Raw genomic sequence first — 24,593 nt, 5'->3', positions numbered from 1 at the left:
TTTTAGAGGTCGATGTTGCCGATTATCACAAAAGAAAAGTTCTACGAGGTACCTGGTGCTCACGGTGGCTGACATCTACGGCGTCTACTGGAATCCCGTGGAAATTCGTTTCGAAAATGGTCGAATATATATAACCTGGGGGATTTTGGGGTTGCTATTGTCGAAAATCACTACAAAAAAAGGCCTACGAGGTATTTTGTGCCGAGAGTGGCCGACATCTACGTCGTGTATTGGAATCTCGTGGAAATTAGTTTTGAAAATAGTCAAATATGTATAACCTGGGGGGACACTATTATTTTGGTTTGTGAAGGTTGTTTCGACCTCAAATTACGATTTAAGGACGGTAGTATTTAAAAATGCAGTGTTGCCTAACTTCTCTTAGTTTCGCGGAATCTCAAAATATAAACAACTTACGCAAATAAACTGAAAATTTTCTTTTCCATTTTTCCTCATAATACATTCGATTCGTTAAGAACTAAAATCGAACTATTTCTCTCCATTTTCGTATCCTTAGTAACCGCCAAACACTGACAGTTTCAGTATTGACAAAACGGTTGACGTTATTTTTATTAAAATATGGCGTCGAAATATGGTCCGAGGTTAATACCCAGTGAACCTTGGCTGCCGGACGCCAAACTAGAAGGCGAAACAGAATCAAATTGGATTCTCGAAAGGGTCGAAAAACAAAATGAATACCCTCCGATTTTCGCGAAAAATTCCTGGACCAAAGGGGTGCTTGCTAAAGATACACAAATGTATTATAAACCCTCTGAAACTATCGGTGAGTTGAATTTTTTTCGAAAATTTTATCACGAACCAATTTTTCACTTTTCTAAGTTTTTATCTTGATAAATCGTCTTGATTTTAGGTTATGTTTCGATAAATGTTATTCAAAACTAATTTTTTATCAAAATACATCTAAAATTAACACGATTTATAAAGAAAAAACTTATTAATACTAAAAAACAGGCTCGTTTCGAGCTAATACAAGCTTAGTGGGATTTTCCATACATTTTATACGTGGGGTGGTCAGTTAGTTCGATAGAATCATGGAAGATCGATGGGAAAAGGATGAAAAACTAACTTCAACTCCCGGTCGATCTCCCAATATGTCTGTACCAAAACAGAATAGTACATTTGAACACTTCTTCACATCTTCCTGACAACAAGACATCAATAGGTTCAAGCCAAAGCGCCTTTTCGTCTTCAAAAGAGGACTTCGGCCTTTGGTAATATAAAACGTGGTACTACGGGTCAATTAGAAGGCCTAAGTGCTTAAAGGCTCTCACTCTATTTACGAATTGAAAGTTTTTTGTCTGGAGCTTCCCAACTCAATATCGATCGCAATATTTTTCACATACCCCCCGTATATCGCCCTATATATAGACCTTATTTCGACGCGAAATTTCAAGCGGCAAAATCGCTAAAAAGTTTAAATCGCATTATTTTATTGTATTATCCTTAAATGCGACTGAATCAGGACAGGGGATGGTGGTTGTTAGGTGAGGATGAAATATACCCCATAGAATTTGATATCGATCGATCATTAGTGCGAACCCTATTTCGCAGAAAGGCAATGTGCAACGCACTCGATATGTCGTATATAGGTCCCCTTCTGAGGGGAATTTCCCCATTACGTTTTTTATTCCAAGCTAAAATCTTTGTCAATTTCATCTGGAACGCCCTAAAATAAATTTCTGGGCAACTAAAAACGTCTCAGTAACGGATTGTATTATAGAGATCCCGAAAAACTTGTATGACTCAGTTCGGGTATCAAATCCGAACAAGGTTTGTTATACCGCTCTAAGGAGACGTAATAACGTCGAAACGTTGTTACAAACCGCTCCTTGCAATTGCGACGATCTTCGGAGGAGATGTAATTCAATATTCAATAGTATAAATCATTTATTTTGATATATTTCATCCGCCATCGGAATTTATATTATCGGCGACTACACTAGCTTTCTAACTGACCAATGGTTCGAAGTTGGAAGTGAGAATGTTTAACTACCAGAACCAAATAGCGACGTTCTTTGACGTTTTCTTCAGTTCGGGTGTCGAGCCCGAACAAGGTTTGTTATACCGCTCTAAGGAGACGTAATAACGTCGAAACGTGGTTACAAACCTCTCCTTGCAATTGCGACGATCTTCGGAGGAGATGGAATTCAATATTCAATAGTATAAATCATTTATTTTGATATATTTTATCCGCCATCGGAATTTATATTATCGGCGACTACGCTAGCTTTCTAACTGACCAGTGGTTCGTAGTTGGAAGTGAGAATGTTTAACTACCAGAACCAAATAGCGACGTTCTTTGACGTTTTCTTCAGTTCGGGTGTCGAGCCCGAACAAGGTTTGTTATACCGCTCTAAGGAGACGTAATAACGTCGAAACGTGGTTACAAACCTCTCCTTGCAATTGCGACGATCTTCGGAGGAGATGGAATTCAATATTCAATAGTATAAATCATTTATTTTGATATATTTTATCCGCCATCGGAATTTATATTATCGGCGACTACGCTAGCTTTCTAACTGACCAGTGGTTCGTAGTTGGAAGTGAGAATGTTTAACTACATGAACCAAATAGCGAAGTTCTTTGACGTTTTCTTCAGTTCGGGTGTCGAGCCCGAACAAGGTTTGTTATACCGCTCTAAGGAGACGTAATAACGTCGAAACGTGGTTACAAACCTCTCCTTGCAATTGCGACGATCTTCGGAGGAGATGGAATTCAATATTCAATAGTATAAATCATTTATTTTGATATATTTCATCCGCCATCGGAATTTATATTATCGGCGACTACACTAGCTTTCTAACTGACCAGTGGTTCGAAGTTGGAAGTGAGAATGTTTAACTACCAGAACCAAATAACGACGTTCTTTGACGTTTTCTTCAGTTCGGGTCTCGAGCCCGAACAAGGTTTGTTATACCGCTCTAAGGAGACGTAATAACGTCGAAACGTTGTTACAAACCGCTCCTTGCAATTGCGACGATCTTCGGAGGAGATGTAATTCAATATTCAATAGTATAAATCATTTATTTTGATATATTTCATCCGCCATCGGAATTTATATTATCGGCGACTACACTAGCTTTCTAACTGACCAATGGTTCGAAGTTGGAAGTGAGAATGTTTAACTACCAGAACCAAATAGCGACGTTCTTTGACGTTTTCTTTAGTTCGGGTCTCGAGCCCGAACAAGGTTTGTTATACCGCTCTAAGGAGACATAATAACGTCGAAACGTGGTTACAAACCTCTCCTTGCAATTGCGACGATCTTCGGAGGAGATGGAATTCAATATTCAATAGTATAAATCATTTATTTTGATATATTTCATCCGCCATCGGAATTTATATTATCGGCGACTACACTAGCTTTCTAACTGACCAGTGGTTCGTAGTTGGAAGTGAGAATGTTTAACTACATGAACCAAATAGCGACGTTCTTTGACGTTTTCTTCAGTTCGGGTGTCGAGCCCGAAAGAGGTTTGTTATACCGCTCTAAGGAGACGTAATAACGTCGAAACGTGGTTACAAACCTCTCCTTGCAATTGCGACGATCTTCGGAGGAGATGGAATTCAATATTCAATAGTATAAATCATTTATTTTGATATATTTCATCCGCCATCGGAATTTATATTATCGGCGACTACACTAGCTTTCTAACTGACCAGTGGTTCGAAGTTGGAAGTGAGAATGTTTAACTACCAGAACCAAATAACGACGTTCTTTGACGTTTTCTTCAGTTCGGGTCTCGAGCCCGAACAAGGTTTGTTATACCGCTCTAAGGAGACGTAATAACGTCGAAACGTTGTTACAAACCGCTCCTTGCAATTGCGACGATCTTCGGAGGAGATGTAATTCAATATTCAATAGTATAAATCATTTATTTTGATATATTTCATCCGCCATCGGAATTTATATTATCGGCGACTACGCTAGCTTTCTAACTGACCAGTGGTTCGTAGTTGGAAGTGAGAATGTTTAACTACATGAACCAAATAGCGAAGTTCTTTGACGTTTTCTTCAGTTCGGGTGTCGAGCCCGAACAAGGTTTGTTATACCGCTCTAAGGAGACGTAATAACGTCGAAACGTGGTTACAAACCTCTCCTTGCAATTGCGACGATCTTCGGAGGAGATGTAATTCAATATTCAATAGTATAAATCATTTATTTTGATATATTTTATCCGCCATCGGAATTTATATTATCGGCGACTACGCTAGCTTTCTAACTGACCAATGGTTCGAAGTTGGAAGTGAGAATGTTTAACTACCAGAACCAAATAGCGACGTTCTTTGACGTTTTCTTCAGTTCGGGTCTCGAGCCCGAACAAGGTTTGTTATACCGCTCTAAGGAGACATAATAACGTCGAAACGTGGTTACAAACCTCTCCTTGCAATTGCGACGATCTTCGGAGGAGATGGAATTCAATATTCAATAGTATAAATCATTTATTTTGATATATTTCATCCGCCATCGGAATTTATATTATCGGCGACTACACTAGCTTTCTAACTGACCAGTGGTTCGTAGTTGGAAGTGAGAATGTTCAACTACATGAACCAAATAGCGACGTTCTTTGACGTTTTCTTCAGTTCGGGTGTCGAGCCCGAAAGAGGTTTGTTATACCGCTCTGATGAGACGTAATAACGTCGAAACGTGGCTGCAAACCTCTCCTTGCAATTGCGAACAATTGGGGACGTTAATATCGACAAAAAGGTCGACATCACGCTCTCACGATCTTCGAAGAAGATGTAATTCAATATTCGTCGAGATATTAGCCAGGAAAGTAGTCGTTTTCTCCTTTGAGAATGCCAGAATACTTTTTCGAATTATCAAATTTCGAAATTATTTCAAAGGTGAATACAAGAAATCTTTTATTATATATATCAAAATATATTGACGAATTTAAAAATTTTTGTATTATATATATATATATATATATATATATATATATATATATATATATGCAATGTTATATTTCAACCATAATTTCAGTCCCTGATGGTGAATAAGTAGTTTTTCGAAAGCTTGGTTAAATATCTAGAAGAGTACATACACTTTGGTGTTTGATTGCAACATTCCCACAAAATAATATTTATAAACTTCCAATTTATATCATTATATGCCAGTAAATGAGAAAAAACGAACCTTCGACTTTAGCTTATGGTTTGAGAGCATCGGCCTTTTCCTATCTACTTTATTTAAATGTAACCTTTATTTTTATATTGTTATTTAATTAGTTGTATAGAAAAAGAAGAAATACACAAAGGTTAACCTTTAATCTTCGAGCAAAAGCTGGGCGCACGACCGAAATGAATACACCGACGTTCGAAATAATTATTGTATTCGAACCGGTCAGAGCAAGTGGAGCGGTCGAATAGAAATTTCCATCAAAAATTTTTGTATATTGAATTTTTTCTTTTCGACGGCACTGCTTTCGATTCATTGCGCACGCAATGTTTGCCATTGGTAATTGCATTTTTTATTTTTTAAAGGTTGATGTTTCTGAAGGTTTTCGCTTCACTCGTAAGAAATCTGTACGAATCCGAATAAGGGCCGGACTTAAAGTAATACAAAAAATTCATAAAACTTGCAACGTTCTATTTTGAAAATAGTGCACAGGTCACATAAGAAAAAACTGTAAAAATTAACAAAAAAAAAACAAAATAAACCTTGAATCTAATAAAATTAATAACATAATTAATTTTTTTTAATCTATTCCAATTGTTTTAATTATAATGTCTATTTATGTCTACTAAGTGATACGCCTATGGATTACGGATGCTTCATCATTTTATTACTCTCTGAATCATAAAAATAGACTATTATATGATAGGTTACGAGGGGAAACTTCGAAGTCTTGACTTCATACTTCGATAAAACTCGAAATAGGTTGAAACGTTAATTTTTTTTCTACGACAAACGACCAAAAATTAAGATTTAACAAGAAAAAAATATAAAAAGGTCCGAGAAGTAAAAAGTTAGTGCTTATCACTGTTAGTATAACCCACCACTTGCGTCACCCTCAGGACTCGCCGGTCGTGGGTTCAAATCACTTTTGATTTGAAAAAAAATAAAAATGGAAAAAATAACCTGGCGCACATTTTTTTTCGCGCATAAATATTGTACGTGTCATTAATTTCGAATTCAACTTTATCATAACCCTACATACATTAATAACGGATGAAATAAATTTTAATTAAAATATATCCGAGTCCGGCGCTGTACTGTACTAACAGCAGATCGCTCACGACTGGTCTCGTTAGAGTATACAAAAAAAGTAGTACAAGTTTGTAATCATAATAAAAGCAGTCAATATTTCGAACAGTGCTGCAGAAATTATTTTCGTTCTCGCGAATGTTTCTGTGACTGAATGTCGTCGAAGATTTCAGTATAATGTCAGTTTCGGAAATGGATGCGATTTGGTATGTGCCTTAGACTGGAGAAAGAGAGAGAGAAACAGAAAAAGAGAGGGAGAGATAGAGATAAAGAGAGAGACACAGAGAGATACAAAGAGAAAGACATAGAGAGAGACAGAGAGAGTCAGGGAGAGACAGAGAGTCAGAGAGAGAGAGAGAGAGTCAGGGAGAGACAGAGAGTCAGAGAGATAGAGAGAGAGACAGAGACAGAGAGTCAGAGAGAGGGACAAAGAGAGAGAGAGAGACAGAGAGAGAGAGAGAGAGACAGAGTCAGAGAGAGAGAGAGAGACAGAGACAGAGAGTCAGAGAGAGATAGAGAGAGAGAGACAGACATAGAGAGACACAGGGAGACAAAGAATGAGATAGAGAGAGAGAGAGAGAGAGAGAGAGAGACATAGAGAGAGACAAAGAGAAAGCCACAGGGAGGGACAAAGAGAGATACAGAAAAAGAGACACAGATAGAGACACGGATAGAGAGATTCAGAAAGAGAGAGACACAGGGAGACAAACAGTGAGACGTAGAGAGAGACAGAGAGAGACACAGGGAGACAAAGAGTGAGACGCAGAGAGAGAGAGAGACAGAGAGGGATATAGAAACAGAGAGAGATACAGAGGGAGACACAGAGAGACAAAGGGTGAGACATAGAGAGAGACATAGGGAGAGACAGAAGAGAGACATAGAGAGAGACAAAGAGAAAGCCCCAGGGAGAGACAAAGAGAAAGATACAGAAAGACAGACACAGAGAGAGACAATGAGTGAGACATAGAGAGAGAGACAGAGAGGGATATAGAGACACAGGGATACAGAGAGAGAGACGCAGAGAGAGAGAGAGAGACAGAGAGGGATATAGAAACAGAGAGAGATACAGAGAGAGACACAGAGAGACAAACAGTGAGACGTAGAGAGAGAGAGACAGAGAGAGACACAGGGAGACAAAGAGTGAGACGCAGAGAGAGAGAGAGAGAGAGACAGAGAGGGATATAGAAACAGAGAGAGATACAGAGAGAGACACAGAGAGACAAAGGGTGAGACATAGAGAGAGACATAGGGAGAGACAGAAGAGAGACATAGAGAGAGACAAAGAGAAAGCCCCAGGGAGAGACAAAGAGAAAGATACAGAAAGACAGACACAGAGAGAGACAATGAGTGAGACATAGAGAGAGAGACAGAGAGGGATATAGAGACACAGAGGGATACAGAGAGAGAGAGAAGAGACAGAGAGAGAGAGAGAGAGAGAGAGAGAGAGAGAGAGAGAGACACAGGGAGAGACATACAGAAACAAAGAGTTAGACAGAAGAGAGACATAGAGAGAGATAAAGAGAAAGCCACAGGGAGAGACAAAGAGAGAGATACAGAAAGAGAGACATAGAGAGAGACAAATAGAGAGGCACAGAGAGAGAGAGAGAGAGACAGAGAGACACAGAGAGTCCGAGCGAGAGAGACAAAGAGAGAGGCATAGAGAGAGAGACAGAGAGAGAGACAGAGAGAGAGCGAAAGAGAGAGCAGAGACAGAGAGAGGGATACAGAGAGTCAGAGAGGGGGACACAGAGAGAGGCAGAGAGATACACAGGGAGACTGAGAGAGAGAGAGGCAGAGTGTGATATAGAAACACAGAGAGAGAGAGAGAGAGACAGAGACACAGTCAGAGGAGGGGATATATATATATTTTGGTGGTATGAGGAAATTTTTTATCGTGAAAAGGATTCTTTGTAAATGGCTCTGATGTAGGAGTTGTTCCTCTGCAGGGCTGGGGTTGTGGTGATTTGCTTGTGATTGTACTGCTCCCAAAGATCTTCCCCCAATTATTGTCACATTAAAAAAATGATCTGATTATTTGTCGGCCTTGAATCGCGTATTTCCGGATCGACGATCTGTCGTCTATATTTGAAATATTCAAAATCTATGGGAAATATTGATGGTTTTTAGGTCACTGCGAGATATATATATATATATATATATATATATATATATATATATATATATATTTATTTTGTTTACAAAAATTATCCAATTATAGTATTGAAGCAATTTTAATAATCAATACGGTTACTAACAACTTGTTTTATTTAAAAATATTTTTTCCTTTCGAAAACCAGTTCAGGGTTAAAGGCGTTCGCTTCCAGATGATTTCGAAAATTCCCCTGCCTACGTGACAGGTGCCGGGTAGCCCGTTTCAACTGAAATCAGCTGATAACCACCGAGATTTGAAAAACTACAATCTGGTTTCACTTATTATATTATAAACCAGTGGATTTTTAATTCAGAATGTTGGTATTTGTGGTCGAGAATTACGGTTGGTCGACTTGGATTAGTCGTTTAGAAGCCGGATTGTATGTTTGCAGAGCCGGACTTTGTGAAGCGTTTGTAGAAAATTGAAATACACAAAATAAAATAATGAATTTTGATCAATTTTGAACATTTTATTCTAAAACACTAAGAAAAATAATTTTTTTAATAAAAAATCGCAGGGGCTATATATTTTCGTTAATTTTCACATTGAAAATTAAGTATATCATTTTCCTTCTTTATTTTTCCGTACAATTAAACATTAACAACCTTAATAACTCAGAATCAGAATGTTCGGTGACAAAATTAATAAAGAAAAACAGTCTTTTATAAAAAACTAAATGTGGAAAATGCTTCGGGATGAAATACCAAAAAATTGTAGCTTTCGGAAACAATTTTATTTGAATACTAAGTTGTAGAAGCTACAGGGATCAAAAAATCATACCGGAAATGAACAGAAATACCATCAAATGGTACTCTGATGGTTCTTAAACCACAGACGTAACCGGAGTTTACCTGCCCAGAACCAAACAGACCTGGGACCAAAGATCCTCTTGAAAGAGATACTCTAACCAGAGATGATCTGCTGAAGGTATCAGCTTAAGCAAAAGCAACCTACAAATACTCAAAGAAGCCCTGTCAGGACACTGTCTTCTCAAAAGAGACCTGAAGATCCTAGATGATGCAGCGTGCAAGTGCAAGCTCTATCTACATTCTTTTGATGTGCAAGACATTACGAAACTCCTCTTGGAAGAGTATGAAATGGAAGACGATGATCTGACAAACTATAGAGGTTGATACAGACAAAGACCTTCTTGAAAGAGATACTATACCCAGAGATGATCTGCTGAAGGTATCAGCTTAAGCAAAAGCAACCTACAAATACTCAAAGAAGCCCTGTCAGGGCACTGTCTTCTCAAAAGAGACCTGAAGATCCTAGATGATGCAGCGTGCAAGTGCAAGCTCTATCTACATTCTTTTGATGTGCAAGACATTACGAAACTCCTCTTGGAAGAGTATGAAATGGAAGACGATGATCTGACAAACTATAGAGGTTGATACAGACAAAGACCTTCTTGAAAGAGATACTATACCCAGAGATGATCTGCTGAAGGTATCAGCTTAAGCAAAAGCAACCTACAAATACTCAAAGAAGCCCTGTCAGGGCACTGTCTTCTCAAAAGAGACCTGAAGATCCTAGATGATGCAGCGTGCAAGTGCAAGCTCTATCTACATTCTTTTGATGTGCAAGACATTACGAAACTCCTCTTGGAAGAGTATGAAATGGAAGACGATGATCTGACAAACTATAGAGGTTGATACAGACAAAGACCTTCTTGAAAGAGATACTATACCCATAGATGATCTGCTGAAGGTATCAGCTTAAGCAAAAGCAACCTACAAATACTCAAAGAAGCCCTGTCAGGACACTGTCTTCTCAAAAGAGACCTGAAGATCCTAGATGATGCAGCGTGCAAGTGCAAGCTCTATCTACATTCTTTTGATGTGCAAGACATTACGAAACTCCTCTTGGAAGAGTATGAAATGGAAGACGATGATCTGACAAACTATAGAGGTTGATACAGACAAAGACCTTCTTGAAAGAGATACTCTAACCAGAAATGATCTGCTGAAGGTATCAGCGTAAGCAAAAGCAACCTACAAATACTCAAAGAAGCCCTGTCAGGACACTGTCTTCTCAAAAGAGACCTGAAGATCCTAGATGATGCAGCGTGCAAGTGCAAGCTCTATCTACATTCTTTTGATGTGCAAGACATTACGAAACTCCTCTTGGAAGAGTATGAAATGGAAGACGATGATCTGACAAACTATAGAGGTTGATACAGACAAAGACCTTCTTGAAAGAGATACTCTAACCAGAAATGATCTGCTGAAGGTATCAGCGTAAGCAAAAGCAACCTACAAATACTCAAAGAAGCCCTGTCAGGACACTGTCTTCTCAAAAGAGACCTGAAGATCCTAGATGATGCAGCGTGCAAGTGCAAGCTCTATCTACATTCTTTTGATGTGCAAGACATTACGAAACTCCTCTTGGAAGAGTATGAAATGGAAGACGATGATCTGACAAACTATAGAGGTTGATACAGACAAAGACCTTCTTGAAAGAGATACTCTAACCAGAAATGATCTGCTGAAGGTATCAGCTTAAGCAAAAGCAACCTACAAATACTCAAAGAAGCCCTGTCAGGGCACTGTCTTCTCAAAAGAGACCTGAAGATCCTAGATGATGCAGCGTGCAAGCTCTATCTACATTCTTTTGATGTGCAAGACATTACGAAACTCCTCTTGGAAGAGTATGAAATGGAAGACGATGATCTGACAAACTATAGAGGTTGATACAGACAAAGACCTTCTTGAAAGAGATACTCTAACCAGAAATGATCTGCTGAAGGTATCAGCGTAAGCAAAAGCAACCTACAAATACTCAAAGAAGCCCTGTCAGGACACTGTCTTCTCAAAAGAGACCTGAAGATCCTAGATGATGCAGCGTGCAAGCTCTATCTACATTCTTTTGATGTACAAGACATTACGAAACTCCTCTTGGAAGAGTATGAAATGGAAGACGAAGATCTGACAAACTATAGAGGTTGATACAGACAAAGACCTTCTTGAAAGAGATACTCTAACCAGAAATGATCTGCTGAAGGTATCAGCGTAAGCAAAAGCAACCTACAAATACTCAAAGAAGCCCTGTCAGGACACTGTCTTCTCAAAAGAGACCTGAAGATCCTAGATGATGCAGCGTGCAAGTGCAAGCTCTATCTACATTCTTTTGATGTGCAAGACATTACGAAACTCCTCTTGGAAGAGTATGAAATGGAAGACGATGATCTGACAAACTATAGAGGTTGATACAGACAAAGACCTTCTTGAAAGAGATACTCTAACCAGAAATGATCTGCTGAAGGTATCAGCGTAAGCAAAAGCAACCTACAAATACTCAAAGAAGCCCTGTCAGGACACTGTCTTCTCAAAAGAGACCTGAAGATCCTAGATGATGCAGCGTGCAAGTGCAAGCTCTATCTACATTCTTTTGATGTGCAAGACATTACGAAACTCCTCTTGGAAGAGTATGAAATGGAAGACGATGATCTGACAAACTATAGAGGTTGATACAGACAAAGACCTTCTTGAAAGAGATACTCTAACCAGAAATGATCTGCTGAAGGTATCAGCGTAAGCAAAAGCAACCTACAAATACTCAAAGAAGCCCTGTCAGGACACTGTCTTCTCAAAAGAGACCTGAAGATCCTAGATGATGCAGCGTGCAAGTGCAAGCTCTATCTACATTCTTTTGATGTGCAAGACATTACGAAACTCCTCTTGGAAGAGTATGAAATGGAAGACGATGATCTGACAAACTATAGAGGTTGATACAGACAAAGACCTTCTTGAAAGAGATACTCTAACCAGAAATGATCTGCTGAAGGTATCAGCGTAAGCAAAAGCAACCTACAAATACTCAAAGAAGCCCTGTCAGGACACTGTCTTCTCAAAAGAGACCTGAAAATCCTAGATGATGCAGCGTGCAAGCTCTATCTACATTCTTTTGATGTGCAAGACATTACGAAACTCCTCTTGGAAGAGTATGAAATGGAAGACGAAGATCTGACAAACTATAGAGGTTGATACAGACAAAGACCTTCTTGAAAGAGATACTCTGACCAGAAATGATCTGCTGAAGGTATCAGCGTAAGCAAAAGCAACCTACAAATACTCAAAGAAGCCCTGTCAGGACACTGTCTTCTCAAAAGAGACCTGAAGATCCTAGATGATGCAGCGTGCAAGCTCTATCTACATTCTTTTGATGTGCAAGACATTACGAAACTCCTCTTGGAAGAGTATGAAATGGAAGACGATGATCTGACAAACTATAGAGGTTGATACAGACAAAGACCTTCTTGAAAGAGATACTCTAACCAGAAATGATCTGCTGAAGGTATCAGCGTAAGCAAAAGCAACCTACAAATACTCAAAGAAGCCCTGTCAGGACACTGTCTTCTCAAAAGAGACCTGAAGATCCTAGATGATGCAGCGTGCAAGTGCAAGCTCTATCTACATTCTTTTGATGTGCAAGACATTACGAAACTCCTCTTGGAAGAGTATGAAATGGAAGACGATGATCTGACAAACTATAGAGGTTGATACAGACAAAGACCTTCTTGAAAGAGATACTCTAACCAGAAATGATCTGCTGAAGGTATCAGCGTAAGCAAAAGCAACCTACAAATACTCAAAGAAGCCCTGTCAGGACACTGTCTTCTCAAAAGAGACCTGAAAATCCTAGATGATGCAGCGTGCAAGTGCAAGCTCTATCTACATTCTTTTGATGTGCAAGACATTACGAAACTCCTCTTGGAAGAGTATGAAATGGAAGACGATGATATGACAAACTATAGAGGTTGATACAGACAAAGACCTTCTTGAAAGAGATACTATACCCAGAGATGATCTGCTGAAGGTATCAGCTTAAGCAAAAGCAACCTACAAATACTCAAAGAAGCCCTGTCAGGACACTGTCTTCTCAAAAGAGACCTGAAGATCCTAGATGATGCAGCGTGCAAGTGCAAGCTCTATCTACATTCTTTTGATGTGCAAGACATTACGAAACTCCTCTTGGAAGAGTATGAAATGGAAGACGATGATCTGACAAACTATAGAGGTTGATACAGACAAAGACCTTCTTGAAAGAGATACTCTAACCAGAAATGATCTGCTGAAGGTATCAGCGTAAGCAAAAGCAACCTACAAATACTCAAAGAAGCCCTGTCAGGACACTGTCTTCTCAAAAGAGACCTGAAAATCCTAGATGATGCAGCGTGCAAGTGCAAGCTCTATCTACATTCTTTTGATGTGCAAGACATTACGAAACTCCTCTTGGAAGAGTATGAAATGGAAGACGATGATATGACAAACTATAGAGGTTGATACAGACAAAGACCTTCTTGAAAGAGATACTATACCCAGAGATGATCTGCTGAAGGTATCAGCTTAAGCAAAAGCAACCTACAAATACTCAAAGAAGCCCTGTCAGGACACTGTCTTCTCAAAAGAGACCTGAAGATCCTAGATGATGCAGCGTGCAAGTGCAAGCTCTATCTACATTCTTTTGATGTGCAAGACATTACGAAACTCCTCTTGGAAGAGTATGAAATGGAAGACGATGATCTGACAAACTATAGAGGTTGATACAGACAAAGACCTTCTTGAAAGAGATACTCTAACCAGAAATGATCTGCTGAAGGTATCAGCGTAAGCAAAAGCAACCTACAAATACTCAAAGAAGCCCTGTCAGGACACTGTCTTCTCAAAAGAGACCTGAAGATCCTAGATGATGCAGCGTGCAAGTGCAAGCTCTATCTACATTCTTTTGATGTGCAAGACATTACGAAACTCCTCTTGGAAGAGTATGAAATGGAAGACGATGATCTGACAAACTATAGAGGTTGATACAGACAAAGACCTTCTTGAAAGAGATACTCTAACCAGAAATGATCTGCTGAAGGTATCAGCTTAAGCAAAAGCAACCTACAAATACTCAAAGAAGCCCTGTCAGGGCACTGTCTTCTCAAAAGAGACCTGAAGATCCTAGATGATGCAGCGTGCAAGCTCTATCTACATTCTTTTGATGTGCAAGACATTACGAAACTCCTCTTGGAAGAGTATGAAATGGAAGACGATGATCTGACAAACTATAGAGGTTGATACAGACAAAGACCTTCTTGAAAGAGATACTCTAACCAGAAATGATCTGCTGAAGGTATCAGCGTAAGCAAAAGCAACCTACAAATACTCAAAGAAGCCCTGTCAGGACACTGTCTTCTCAAAAGAGACCTGAAGATCCTAGATGATGCAGCGTGCAAGCTCTATCTACATTCTTTTGATGTACAAGACATTACGAAACTCCTCTTGGAAGAGTATGAAATGGAAGACGAAGATCTGACAAACTATAGAGGTTGATACAGACAAAGACCTTCTTGAAAGAGATACTCTAACCAGAAATGATCTGCTGAAGGTATCAGCGTAAGCAAAAGCAACCTACAAATACTCAAAGAAGCCCTGTCAGGACACTGTCTTCTCAAAAGAGACCTGAAGATCCTAGATGATGCAGCGTGCAAGTGCAAGCTCTATCTACATTCTTTTGATGTGCAAGACATTACGAAACTCCTCTTGGAAGAGTATGAAATGGAAGACGATGATCTGACAAACTATAGAGGTTGATACAGACAAAGACCTTCTTGAAAGAGATACTCTAACCAGAAATGATCTGCTGAAGGTATCAGCGTAAGCAAAAGCAACCTACAAATACTCAAAGAAGCCCTGTCAGGACACTGTCTTCTCAAAAGAGACCTGAAGATCCTAGATGATGCAGCGTGCAAGTGCAAGCTCTATCTACATTCTTTTGATGTGCAAGACATTACGAAACTCCTCTTGGAAGAGTATGAAATGGAAGACGATGATCTGACAAACTATAGAGGTTGATACAGACAAAGACCTTCTTGAAAGAGATACTCTAACCAGAAATGATCTGCTGAAGGTATCAGCGTAAGCAAAAGCAACCTACAAATACTCAAAGAAGCCCTGTCAGGACACTGTCTTCTCAAAAGAGACCTGAAGATCCTAGATGATGCAGCGTGCAAGTGCAAGCTCTATCTACATTCTTTTGATGTGCAAGACATTACGAAACTCCTCTTGGAAGAGTATGAAATGGAAGACGATGATCTGACAAACTATAGAGGTTGATACAGACAAAGACCTTCTTGAAAGAGATACTCTAACCAGAAATGATCTGCTGAAGGTATCAGCGTAAGCAAAAGCAACCTACAAATACTCAAAGAAGCCCTGTCAGGACACTGTCTTCTCAAAAGAGACCTGAAAATCCTAGATGATGCAGCGTGCAAGCTCTATCTACATTCTTTTGATGTGCAAGACATTACGAAACTCCTCTTGGAAGAGTATGAAATGGAAGACGAAGATCTGACAAACTATAGAGGTTGATACAGACAAAGACCTTCTTGAAAGAGATACTCTGACCAGAAATGATCTGCTGAAGGTATCAGCGTAAGCAAAAGCAACCTACAAATACTCAAAGAAGCCCTGTCAGGACACTGTCTTCTCAAAAGAGACCTGAAGATCCTAGATGATGCAGCGTGCAAGCTCTATCTACATTCTTTTGATGTGCAAGACATTACGAAACTCCTCTTGGAAGAGTATGAAATGGAAGACGATGATCTGACAAACTATAGAGGTTGATACAGACAAAGACCTTCTTGAAAGAGATACTCTAACCAGAAATGATCTGCTGAAGGTATCAGCGTAAGCAAAAGCAACCTACAAATACTCAAAGAAGCCCTGTCAGGACACTGTCTTCTCAAAAGAGACCTGAAGATCCTAGATGATGCAGCGTGCAAGTGCAAGCTCTATCTACATTCTTTTGATGTGCAAGACATTACGAAACTCCTCTTGGAAGAGTATGAAATGGAAGACGATGATCTGACAAACTATAGAGGTTGATACAGACAAAGACCTTCTTGAAAGAGATACTCTAACCAGAAATGATCTGCTGAAGGTATCAGCGTAAGCAAAAGCAACCTACAAATACTCAAAGAAGCCCTGTCAGGACACTGTCTTCTCAAAAGAGACCTGAAAATCCTAGATGATGCAGCGTGCAAGTGCAAGCTCTATCTACATTCTTTTGATGTGCAAGACATTACGAAACTCCTCTTGGAAGAGTATGAAATGGAAGACGATGATATGACAAACTATAGAGGTTGATACAGACAAAGACCTTCTTGAAAGAGATACTATACCCAGAGATGATCTGCTGAAGGTATCAGCTTAAGCAAAAGCAACCTACAAATACTCAAAGAAGCCCTGTCAGGACACTGTCTTCTCAAAAGAGACCTGAAGATCCTAGATGATGCAGCGTGCAAGTGCAAGCTCTATCTACATTCTTTTGATGTGCAAGACATTACGAAACTCCTCTTGGAAGAGTATGAAATGGAAGACGATGATATGACAAACTATAGAGGTTGATACAGACAAAGACCTTCTTGAAAGAGATACTCTAACCAGAAATGATCTGCTGAAGGTATCAGCGTAAGCAAAAGCAACCTACAAATACTCAAAGAAGCCCTGTCAGGACACTGTCTTCTCAAAAGAGACCTGAAGATCCTAGATGATGCAGCGTGCAAGTGCAAGCTCTATCTACATTCTTTTGATGTGCAAGACATTACGAAACTCCTCTTGGAAGAGTATGAAATGGAAGACGATGATATGACAAACTATAGAGGTTGATACAGACAAAGACCTTCTTGAAAGAGATACTCTAACCAGAAATGATCTGCTGAAGGTATCAGCGTAAGCAAAAGCAACCTACAAATACTCAAAGAAGCCCTGTCAGGACACTGTCTTCTCAAAAGAGACCTGAAGATCCTAGATGATGCAGCGTGCAAGTGCAAGCTCTATCTACATTCTTTTGATGTGCAAGACATTACGAAACTCCTCTTGGAAGAGTATGAAATGGAAGACGATGATATGACAAACTATAGAGGTTGATACAGACAAAGACCTTCTTGAAAGAGATACTCTAACCAGAAATGATCTGCTGAAGGTATCAGCGTAAGCAAAAGCAACCTACAAATACTCAAAGAAGCCCTGTCAGGACACTGTCTTCTCAAAAGAGACCTGAAGATCCTAGATGATGCAGCGTGCAAGTGCAAGCTCTATCTACATTCTTTTGATGTGCAAGACATTACGAAACTCCTCTTGGAAGAGTATGAAATGGAAGACGATGATCTGACAAACTATAGAGGTTGATACAGACAAAGACCTTCTTGAAAGAGATACTCTAACCAGAAATGATCTGCTGAAGGTATCAGCGTAAGCAAAAGCAACCTACAAATACTCAAAGAAGCCCTGTCAGGACACTGTCTTCTCAAAAGAGACCTGAAAATCCTAGATGATGCAGCGTGCAAGTGCAAGCTCTATCTACATTCTTTTGATGTGCAAGACATTACGAAACTCCTCTTGGAAGAGTATGAAATGGAAGACGATGATATGACAAACTATAGAGGTTGATACAGACAAAGACCTTCTTGAAAGAGATACTATACCCAGAGATGATCTGCTGAAGGTATCAGCTTAAGCAAAAGCAACCTACAAATACTCAAAGAAGCCCTGTCAGGACACTGTCTTCTCAAAAGAGACCTGAAGATCCTAGATGATGCAGCGTGCAAGTGCAAGCTCTATCTACATTCTTTTGATGTGCAAGACATTACGAAACTCCTCTTGGAAGAGTATGAAATGGAAGACGATGATATGACAAACTATAGAGGTTGATACAGACAAAGACCTTCTTGAAAGAGATACTCTAACCAGAAATGATCTGCTGAAGGTATCAGCTTAAGCAAAAGCAACCTACAAATACTCAAAGAAGCCCTGTCAGGACACTGTCTTCTCAAAAGAGACCTGAAGATCCTAGATGATGCAGCGTGCAAGTGCAAGCTCTATCTACATTCTTTTGATGTGCAAGACATTACGAAACTCCTCTTGGAAGAGTATGAAATGGAAGACGATGATATGACAAACTATAGAGGTTGATACAGACAAAGACCTTCTTGAAAGAGATACTCTAACCAGAAATGATCTGCTGAAGGTATCAGCGTAAGCAAAAGCAACCTACAAATACTCAAAGAAGCCCTGTCAGGACACTGTCTTCTCAAAAGAGACCTGAAGATCCTAGATGATGCAGCGTGCAAGTGCAAGCTCTATCTACATTCTTTTGATGTGCAAGACATTACGAAACTCCTCTTGGAAGAGTATGAAATGGAAGACGATGATCTGACAAACTATAGAGGTTGATACAGACAAAGACCTTCTTGAAAGAGATACTCTAACCAGAAATGATCTGCTGAAGGTATCAGCGTAAGCAAAAGCAACCTACAAATACTCAAAGAAGCCCTGTCAGGACACTGTCTTCTCAAAAGAGACCTGAAAATCCTAGATGATGCAGCGTGCAAGTGCAAGCTCTATCTACATTCTTTTGATGTGCAAGACATTACGAAACTCCTCTTGGAAGAGTATGAAATGGAAGACGATGATATGACAAACTATAGAGGTTGATACAGACAAAGACCTTCTTGAAAGAGATACTATACCCAGAGATGATCTGCTGAAGGTATCAGCTTAAGCAAAAGCAACCTACAAATACTCAAAGAAGCCCTGTCAGGACACTGTCTTCTCAAAAGAGACCTGAAGATCCTAGATGATGCAGCGTGCAAGTGCAAGCTCTATCTACATTCTTTTGATGTGCAAGACATTACGAAACTCCTCTTGGAAGAGTATGAAATGGAAGACGATGATATGACAAACTATAGAGGTTGATACAGACAAAGACCTTCTTGAAAGAGATACTCTAACCAGAAATGATCTGCTGAAGGTATCAGCTTAAGCAAAAGCAACCTACAAATACTCAAAGAAGCCCTGTCAGGACACTGTCTTCTCAAAAGAGACCTGAAGATCCTAGATGATGCAGCGTGCAAGTGCAAGCTCTATCTACATTCTTTTGATGTGCAAGACATTACGAAACTCCTCTTGGAAGAGTATGAAATGGAAGACGATGATATGACAAACTATAGAGGTTGATACAGACAAAGACCTTCTTGAAAGAGATACTCTAACCAGAAATGATCTGCTGAAGGTATCAGCTTAAGCAAAAGCAACCTACAAATACTCAAAGAAGCCCTGTCAGGACACTGTCTTCTCAAAAGAGACCTGAAGATCCTAGATGATGCAGCGTGCAAGTGCAAGCTCTATCTACATTCTTTTGATGTGCAAGACATTACGAAACTCCTCTTGGAAGAGTATGAAATGGAAGACGATGATCTGACAAACTATAGAGGTTGATACAGACAAAGACCTTCTTGAAAGAGATACTCTAACCAGAAATGATCTGCTGAAGGTATCAGCGTAAGCAAAAGCAACCTACAAATACTCAAAGAAGCCCTGTCAGGGCACTGTCTTCTGTGCAGGTTCTATGTACATTCTTTCAAGGTGTGAAACACTTCTCTTGGAAATTGGTATAATTTGCCGTGGAATCAGGATTTAACAAAGCAAACTGCAGTAATTTGACCAAAATTGATGCCGTTTTCCTTGACAAATTCTTTGCATTGAATATCTTTATTGTTTGGAACGTATATGAATAATTTTTCTGGCGTTTTTATCGCTGTACTTTCACATTGGGGCATTATACAGTAACAGCTGTTTCGCGAGGTGTGACGTCATTCGAGACGCCATGACAGTCTTGGATTTTTCGCGCTCAATTTCGAGTTCATTTCTAAAAACTCAAAATACGAACGTAAAAAACCTATTTTTTATAAAATAATATAATTTGGGGGTGAAACAGATGCCAAGCTATAGTTTTAAACTAATTTCCACATTTTGTCAACTAGCCCATTGTGAGAATAGATCAGTTTGAGCAATGGGATCCCCAGTATAGCAGCAAGAAAGGGGGGGGACACAATAGGTGTGTCCATGATTCCCGCAATTCAAAATTTGTTAGAAATTTTATTATCGGGCCGATCCTGCCCTACGAAGCTTACAAAAATCATATGTTTGAGTATAGTCTGACTCAATTGTGGCCTTGATTGAGGTCGTGACTAACAAGAAACAGGTAGAAATGTAGGGCTTACGTGCACCATACTGGTCCCTAAAGAAACGGTGCCTTATTAAGGGCATTTTCTACCTGTTTTTCTAAGCTTTTGTGAGCCACATAATATATTCTCCATGGCCAATTAAGAGATTTAAATGTGATAAAGAACGACAGTATTTCGGATACTTACGAGGATGGTACCCGAAGTACCAGGCACAACAAAAGAAACACGGAAATTTTGGAAAAAAATATCTCCTTTTAGCTCGGTAAACTTTTCCCAGAGATGTTCAATAAGATCGATACAGAGGTACTTTTGAAGCAACTACCGCCATCTCTGGGTCAGTTCTGGTACTTCTGGGATTATTCTTATAAAAAAAAACTACAAGAACGATAAGGGACGCAGCGATCGAGGTGGAAAAAATGTAAACCAGTCGAAACAAGTGAAAAGATTTCCTAAAGTAGTTCAGGAATGAATAGATAGTTGATTATTTTTTTTTACTCAAAAGCCAGACGAAAACAATTCACTTTATCGCAAATTTAATCTTTTTATCTTTATAATTGAACTTTCTATTCGATATTTTCGATATTATTCACATCTAAGTAGAAAGCAGAGACTTGGAACGTTAAAGGAAAAAAAAAATAATATTTTGGACTCAAAATAACCAAAAATTTCCATAATAGATAAAGTCTAGCGGAAGGCAAATGAATTTTGAGTTGAATAATGCAATTTTTTGTATTCTGCCACCCCTTTTTTTTTTCAAAATAAAGAGGGTGTCAATTTTTAACTTTTTACATACTTTTTAGACTTCTGTCTATTTTTTGCCCTTGTTTCCTGGACTATAACTTCTGAAAAGGAAAATTACATGATAGGTAATATCAAACAAGCAAAAAAGAAAAACAATAAAAGAATGATGATGATAAATTGAAAGACATAGGACTAACAAGAAACATAGATACGAAAAAAAAAGCGAAAAATGATTTTGGTGGAAAAGGGACGAAAAAACAAAACCAAATATACTGATTGAAGTAAATATAAAAAAAAGGGAGAAGAATGGTTGAAAAAAATAAGAAACGACCCATCAATTCGATGTTTTGACTGTTCAAACAAGTGTTTTTGTTTGAATTGATGTTTTTTTTTTGTTTAATATTTGTTTGGCAGCCATCAACAGTGAACGTTTTCAATGCTTTAGCCCAACCAATACAGATTCTACTCTAGGTGAATCCGCTCCTTCGTTATCAACAGTAAAATATTAGATAGCAGAGTTAAATCGAGGGCGTGAGACCAAAATCGCAATAATCGATCAAATGAGGTGACGACTCCAGAAATATTGAAGAAAATCCACTGGAAGGTCGTCAAATGAAAGTGCACGAGTTACCGGACATAGTAGGCAATTCAAAAAGTGCATAATAACTGAAAATGGACAAGAGAAAACTGGTCTGAAAAGGGAGAACCGGTTCCAAAGAAGACCAAGACCGTTCCATCTGCAAGCAAGGTCATAGCGTCGGTTTTTGGGGATAATTTTTATTGAAAAAGGAAAAACTATCAACGGAAAATATAATGCCAACTTATTACAACGTTTGAGCGGAGAAATCAAACATTTGGTTAAGAAGGAAGTGTTGTTTCATCAACACAATGCACCATCTCAAACATATCCGTTATTGCAATGGCCAAAATTAATGAATTAAAGTTTGAATTGCTACCCTATTCACCAGATTTAGCTCCCTCTGATTATTTTCTATTCCAAGAAGAGGTGATGTCCGCAGTTAATGGCTATTTTGAGGAGCTGGGTGTCGAAGTTATTGAACCTTGCTGGGAAAATATATTTTTGTGTTTTCTCTGTTGGTATCAGGTATTTCTGTGACCATCCTCGTAAAAATAAAACACTATGGATAGCATATAACAGATTTGATACGCGCCATGATGAAGTTTAGAGTAGTTCAACCTTTAGTCTCTGAAGACGATAATGCAGTTATCGAAACGTGCGTTAGGCAGTGTAAAAAGTGTTCTAACTATAGTTTGACATTTTTCATTAGATATAGTCGATAAAATGTGACGTTCAGTTTATTTGATCCGGTCAATTTAGATATTCCAAGTTACGTAATATCCCATCAAGCTGAAAATCAGTAAAATTTTTTAAAAAACTTTTTGGAACGTTATATCTCAGAAACGGTGGTTCGTAGGAAAAAAACTATTTTTACTTTTTTTGTAGATAATTTTATGATCTACATTTTTCGTCTGATGTATTTTTATGATAAAACTTACCGTTTTGCTGATAATCGCGAAAAACGAAATTTCTTGACATTTGACGTTGAATAAAAATTTTTTCCATACTCGAAAATGATGGGGAACATTCAAATTTTATTTTCAATTGTATTTTAAACAATTTTACCGATTTTCAGCTTGATGGGAATTTATGTTGCTTCACTTTTATATTTTGGTCTAATTTGACCGGACTAATTTTCACTCAAAAATTAATTCAAATAATTTTTATTGATAATTATGATAAGGGGTGGGTGTTATTATGATTTACAAGTAATATTTGAATAAACAATAATGATATTATTATAAAAGACTATCTAATCAAAATTTTATTGACCGTATGTTATTCTAGAATCGAAAGAAAACAATGCGTTCAGCAGAAATAATGTCTTAAGTAATCATAAAAACAATTTCTTCATACAATAAAAAAATATTATGCATGTTGATATAAATTATCGTAGGTCGTCGAATACATTAAACAGTCCTTGTACCTCCTATTTTTACTTTTCAAGGACCAATACAACGGTATGGGTCAATTCGAAAACACGTCATATCCAAAAAAGTGAACTTTTGGAAAACCAACGAAAATAAAGTCAAAAGTTTGATTTGAAATGTTGAACCTGTACACGACGAGTTAAAACTATCTGTATATGGCAAAATACTCATTGTAAAATCATGAAAATTTCTACGTTTGGGTTTTCGGATACGATCTTTTTAACTAAAATATTTTTAAAGATGGCCGACTTCCGGTTCTACCGGAAGTTGACTGTAACTTTGTTATTTTAAATAGAACACCCTGTATATTAATACATTTTTGAAATCTACGTGAACTTTTAGTATACTTTTGTCTAAAAACTTTTTTTTTAAACAATAAAAACAACAAAAAATCGGTAAAAATTTTGTTTTTTGCGTTTTGCTCTGAATCTATGCAAGACTCGTTTTTGTTACTATGGGCAATATTGTAGAGAATTGAAAAATCTTCAAAATAAGATTTTATTAATTAAATTTCGATAATTTGTTGCTTAGATAATTTAACCGAAAGGTGAAAAAATTTAATTTTTTAAATTGTTTATAATTTGTTTAATTTTAAATATGAAAGTTTCTTATTCACTGAAAACCGAGGTCTCGATGTACTCAATCAATGCTCTAAAGATGGGCCCTGTGGTCCCAATAGTTTTCGCAAAATGGTAATTACACCATAGGAGGCCCTTTTTTTCAAAGGGCCATTCTTGCTCACCGGATGGTCCTATCATCATTTGGAAAGTCGCGTTGGAAAGAAGAAGAGTTGAACTAAAAATCCCTCGTATCAGTTTTTTGAATTTTTTTTTTTTGACCTCAAAAAAGTGTTCAAAAAAGGGGTAAAAAAAATTTATATATAATTTATTGTAGTAGAACCGGAAATCGACTAGAACTTTGTTATTTTCAATAAAACACCCTGTATATTATTACATTTTTGAAATCTACGTGAAATTTTAGTATACTTTTGTCTGAAAACTTTTTTCGAAAAATGCATACTTTTTGAGTTATTAATTTTTTTGTAAAAAATTTGACCGTTGCAGACCCTTATAAATTATTTTTTTGCCACCATACCTTTAAAGATATGAAAATGATTTCTGTCCGGTTGCTTTTAGCAAGGTCAGACGTATTTGAATCTATGTTGAAAATTTCTTCATTTTATACAGGATGTGTATAAAAAGTGTTCAAAGTTTAACTTCATAAATATCAAATTTCTTTATTGTTTTAAATAGAACCACCCGATTTTTTCCATTTTAAAGCATTCAGGGGTAAAGATTGTGGCACACCCGCATAGTGAGAAGGGGTACCATCTAGTTGAAGCCAAATATTGATCTTTGTTATTTCAAATGGATCACCCTTTACAGGGTGTTCAACAACGAGTTAAAACTATCTGCATATAGCAAAATACTTATAGAAGAATAATG

General features: G+C 38.1%; 1 protein-coding gene across 1 annotated transcript in view; it reads left to right on the top strand.

Moving 5' to 3' along the window:
- Positions 1 to 576: 576 nt before the first annotated feature.
- The window catches only part of LOC130444725 (dynein axonemal heavy chain 3), a 155,914-nt gene continuing 131,897 nt past the window's right edge, over positions 577 to 24,593 (top strand). Inside the window, exon 1 of the mRNA XM_056780000.1 lies at positions 577 to 781. Within this exon, the coding sequence (XP_056635978.1) occupies positions 577 to 781 (205 nt within the window). The remainder of the gene's footprint in view (positions 782 to 24,593) is intronic.

This window comes from Diorhabda sublineata, chromosome 5 (assembly GCF_026230105.1).
Source record: "Diorhabda sublineata isolate icDioSubl1.1 chromosome 5, icDioSubl1.1, whole genome shotgun sequence".
NCBI lineage: Eukaryota > Metazoa > Arthropoda > Insecta > Coleoptera > Chrysomelidae > Diorhabda > Diorhabda sublineata.
The sequence above is the reverse complement of the archived record's forward strand: the minus strand, read 5'-3'. Positions and strand labels throughout refer to the sequence as shown.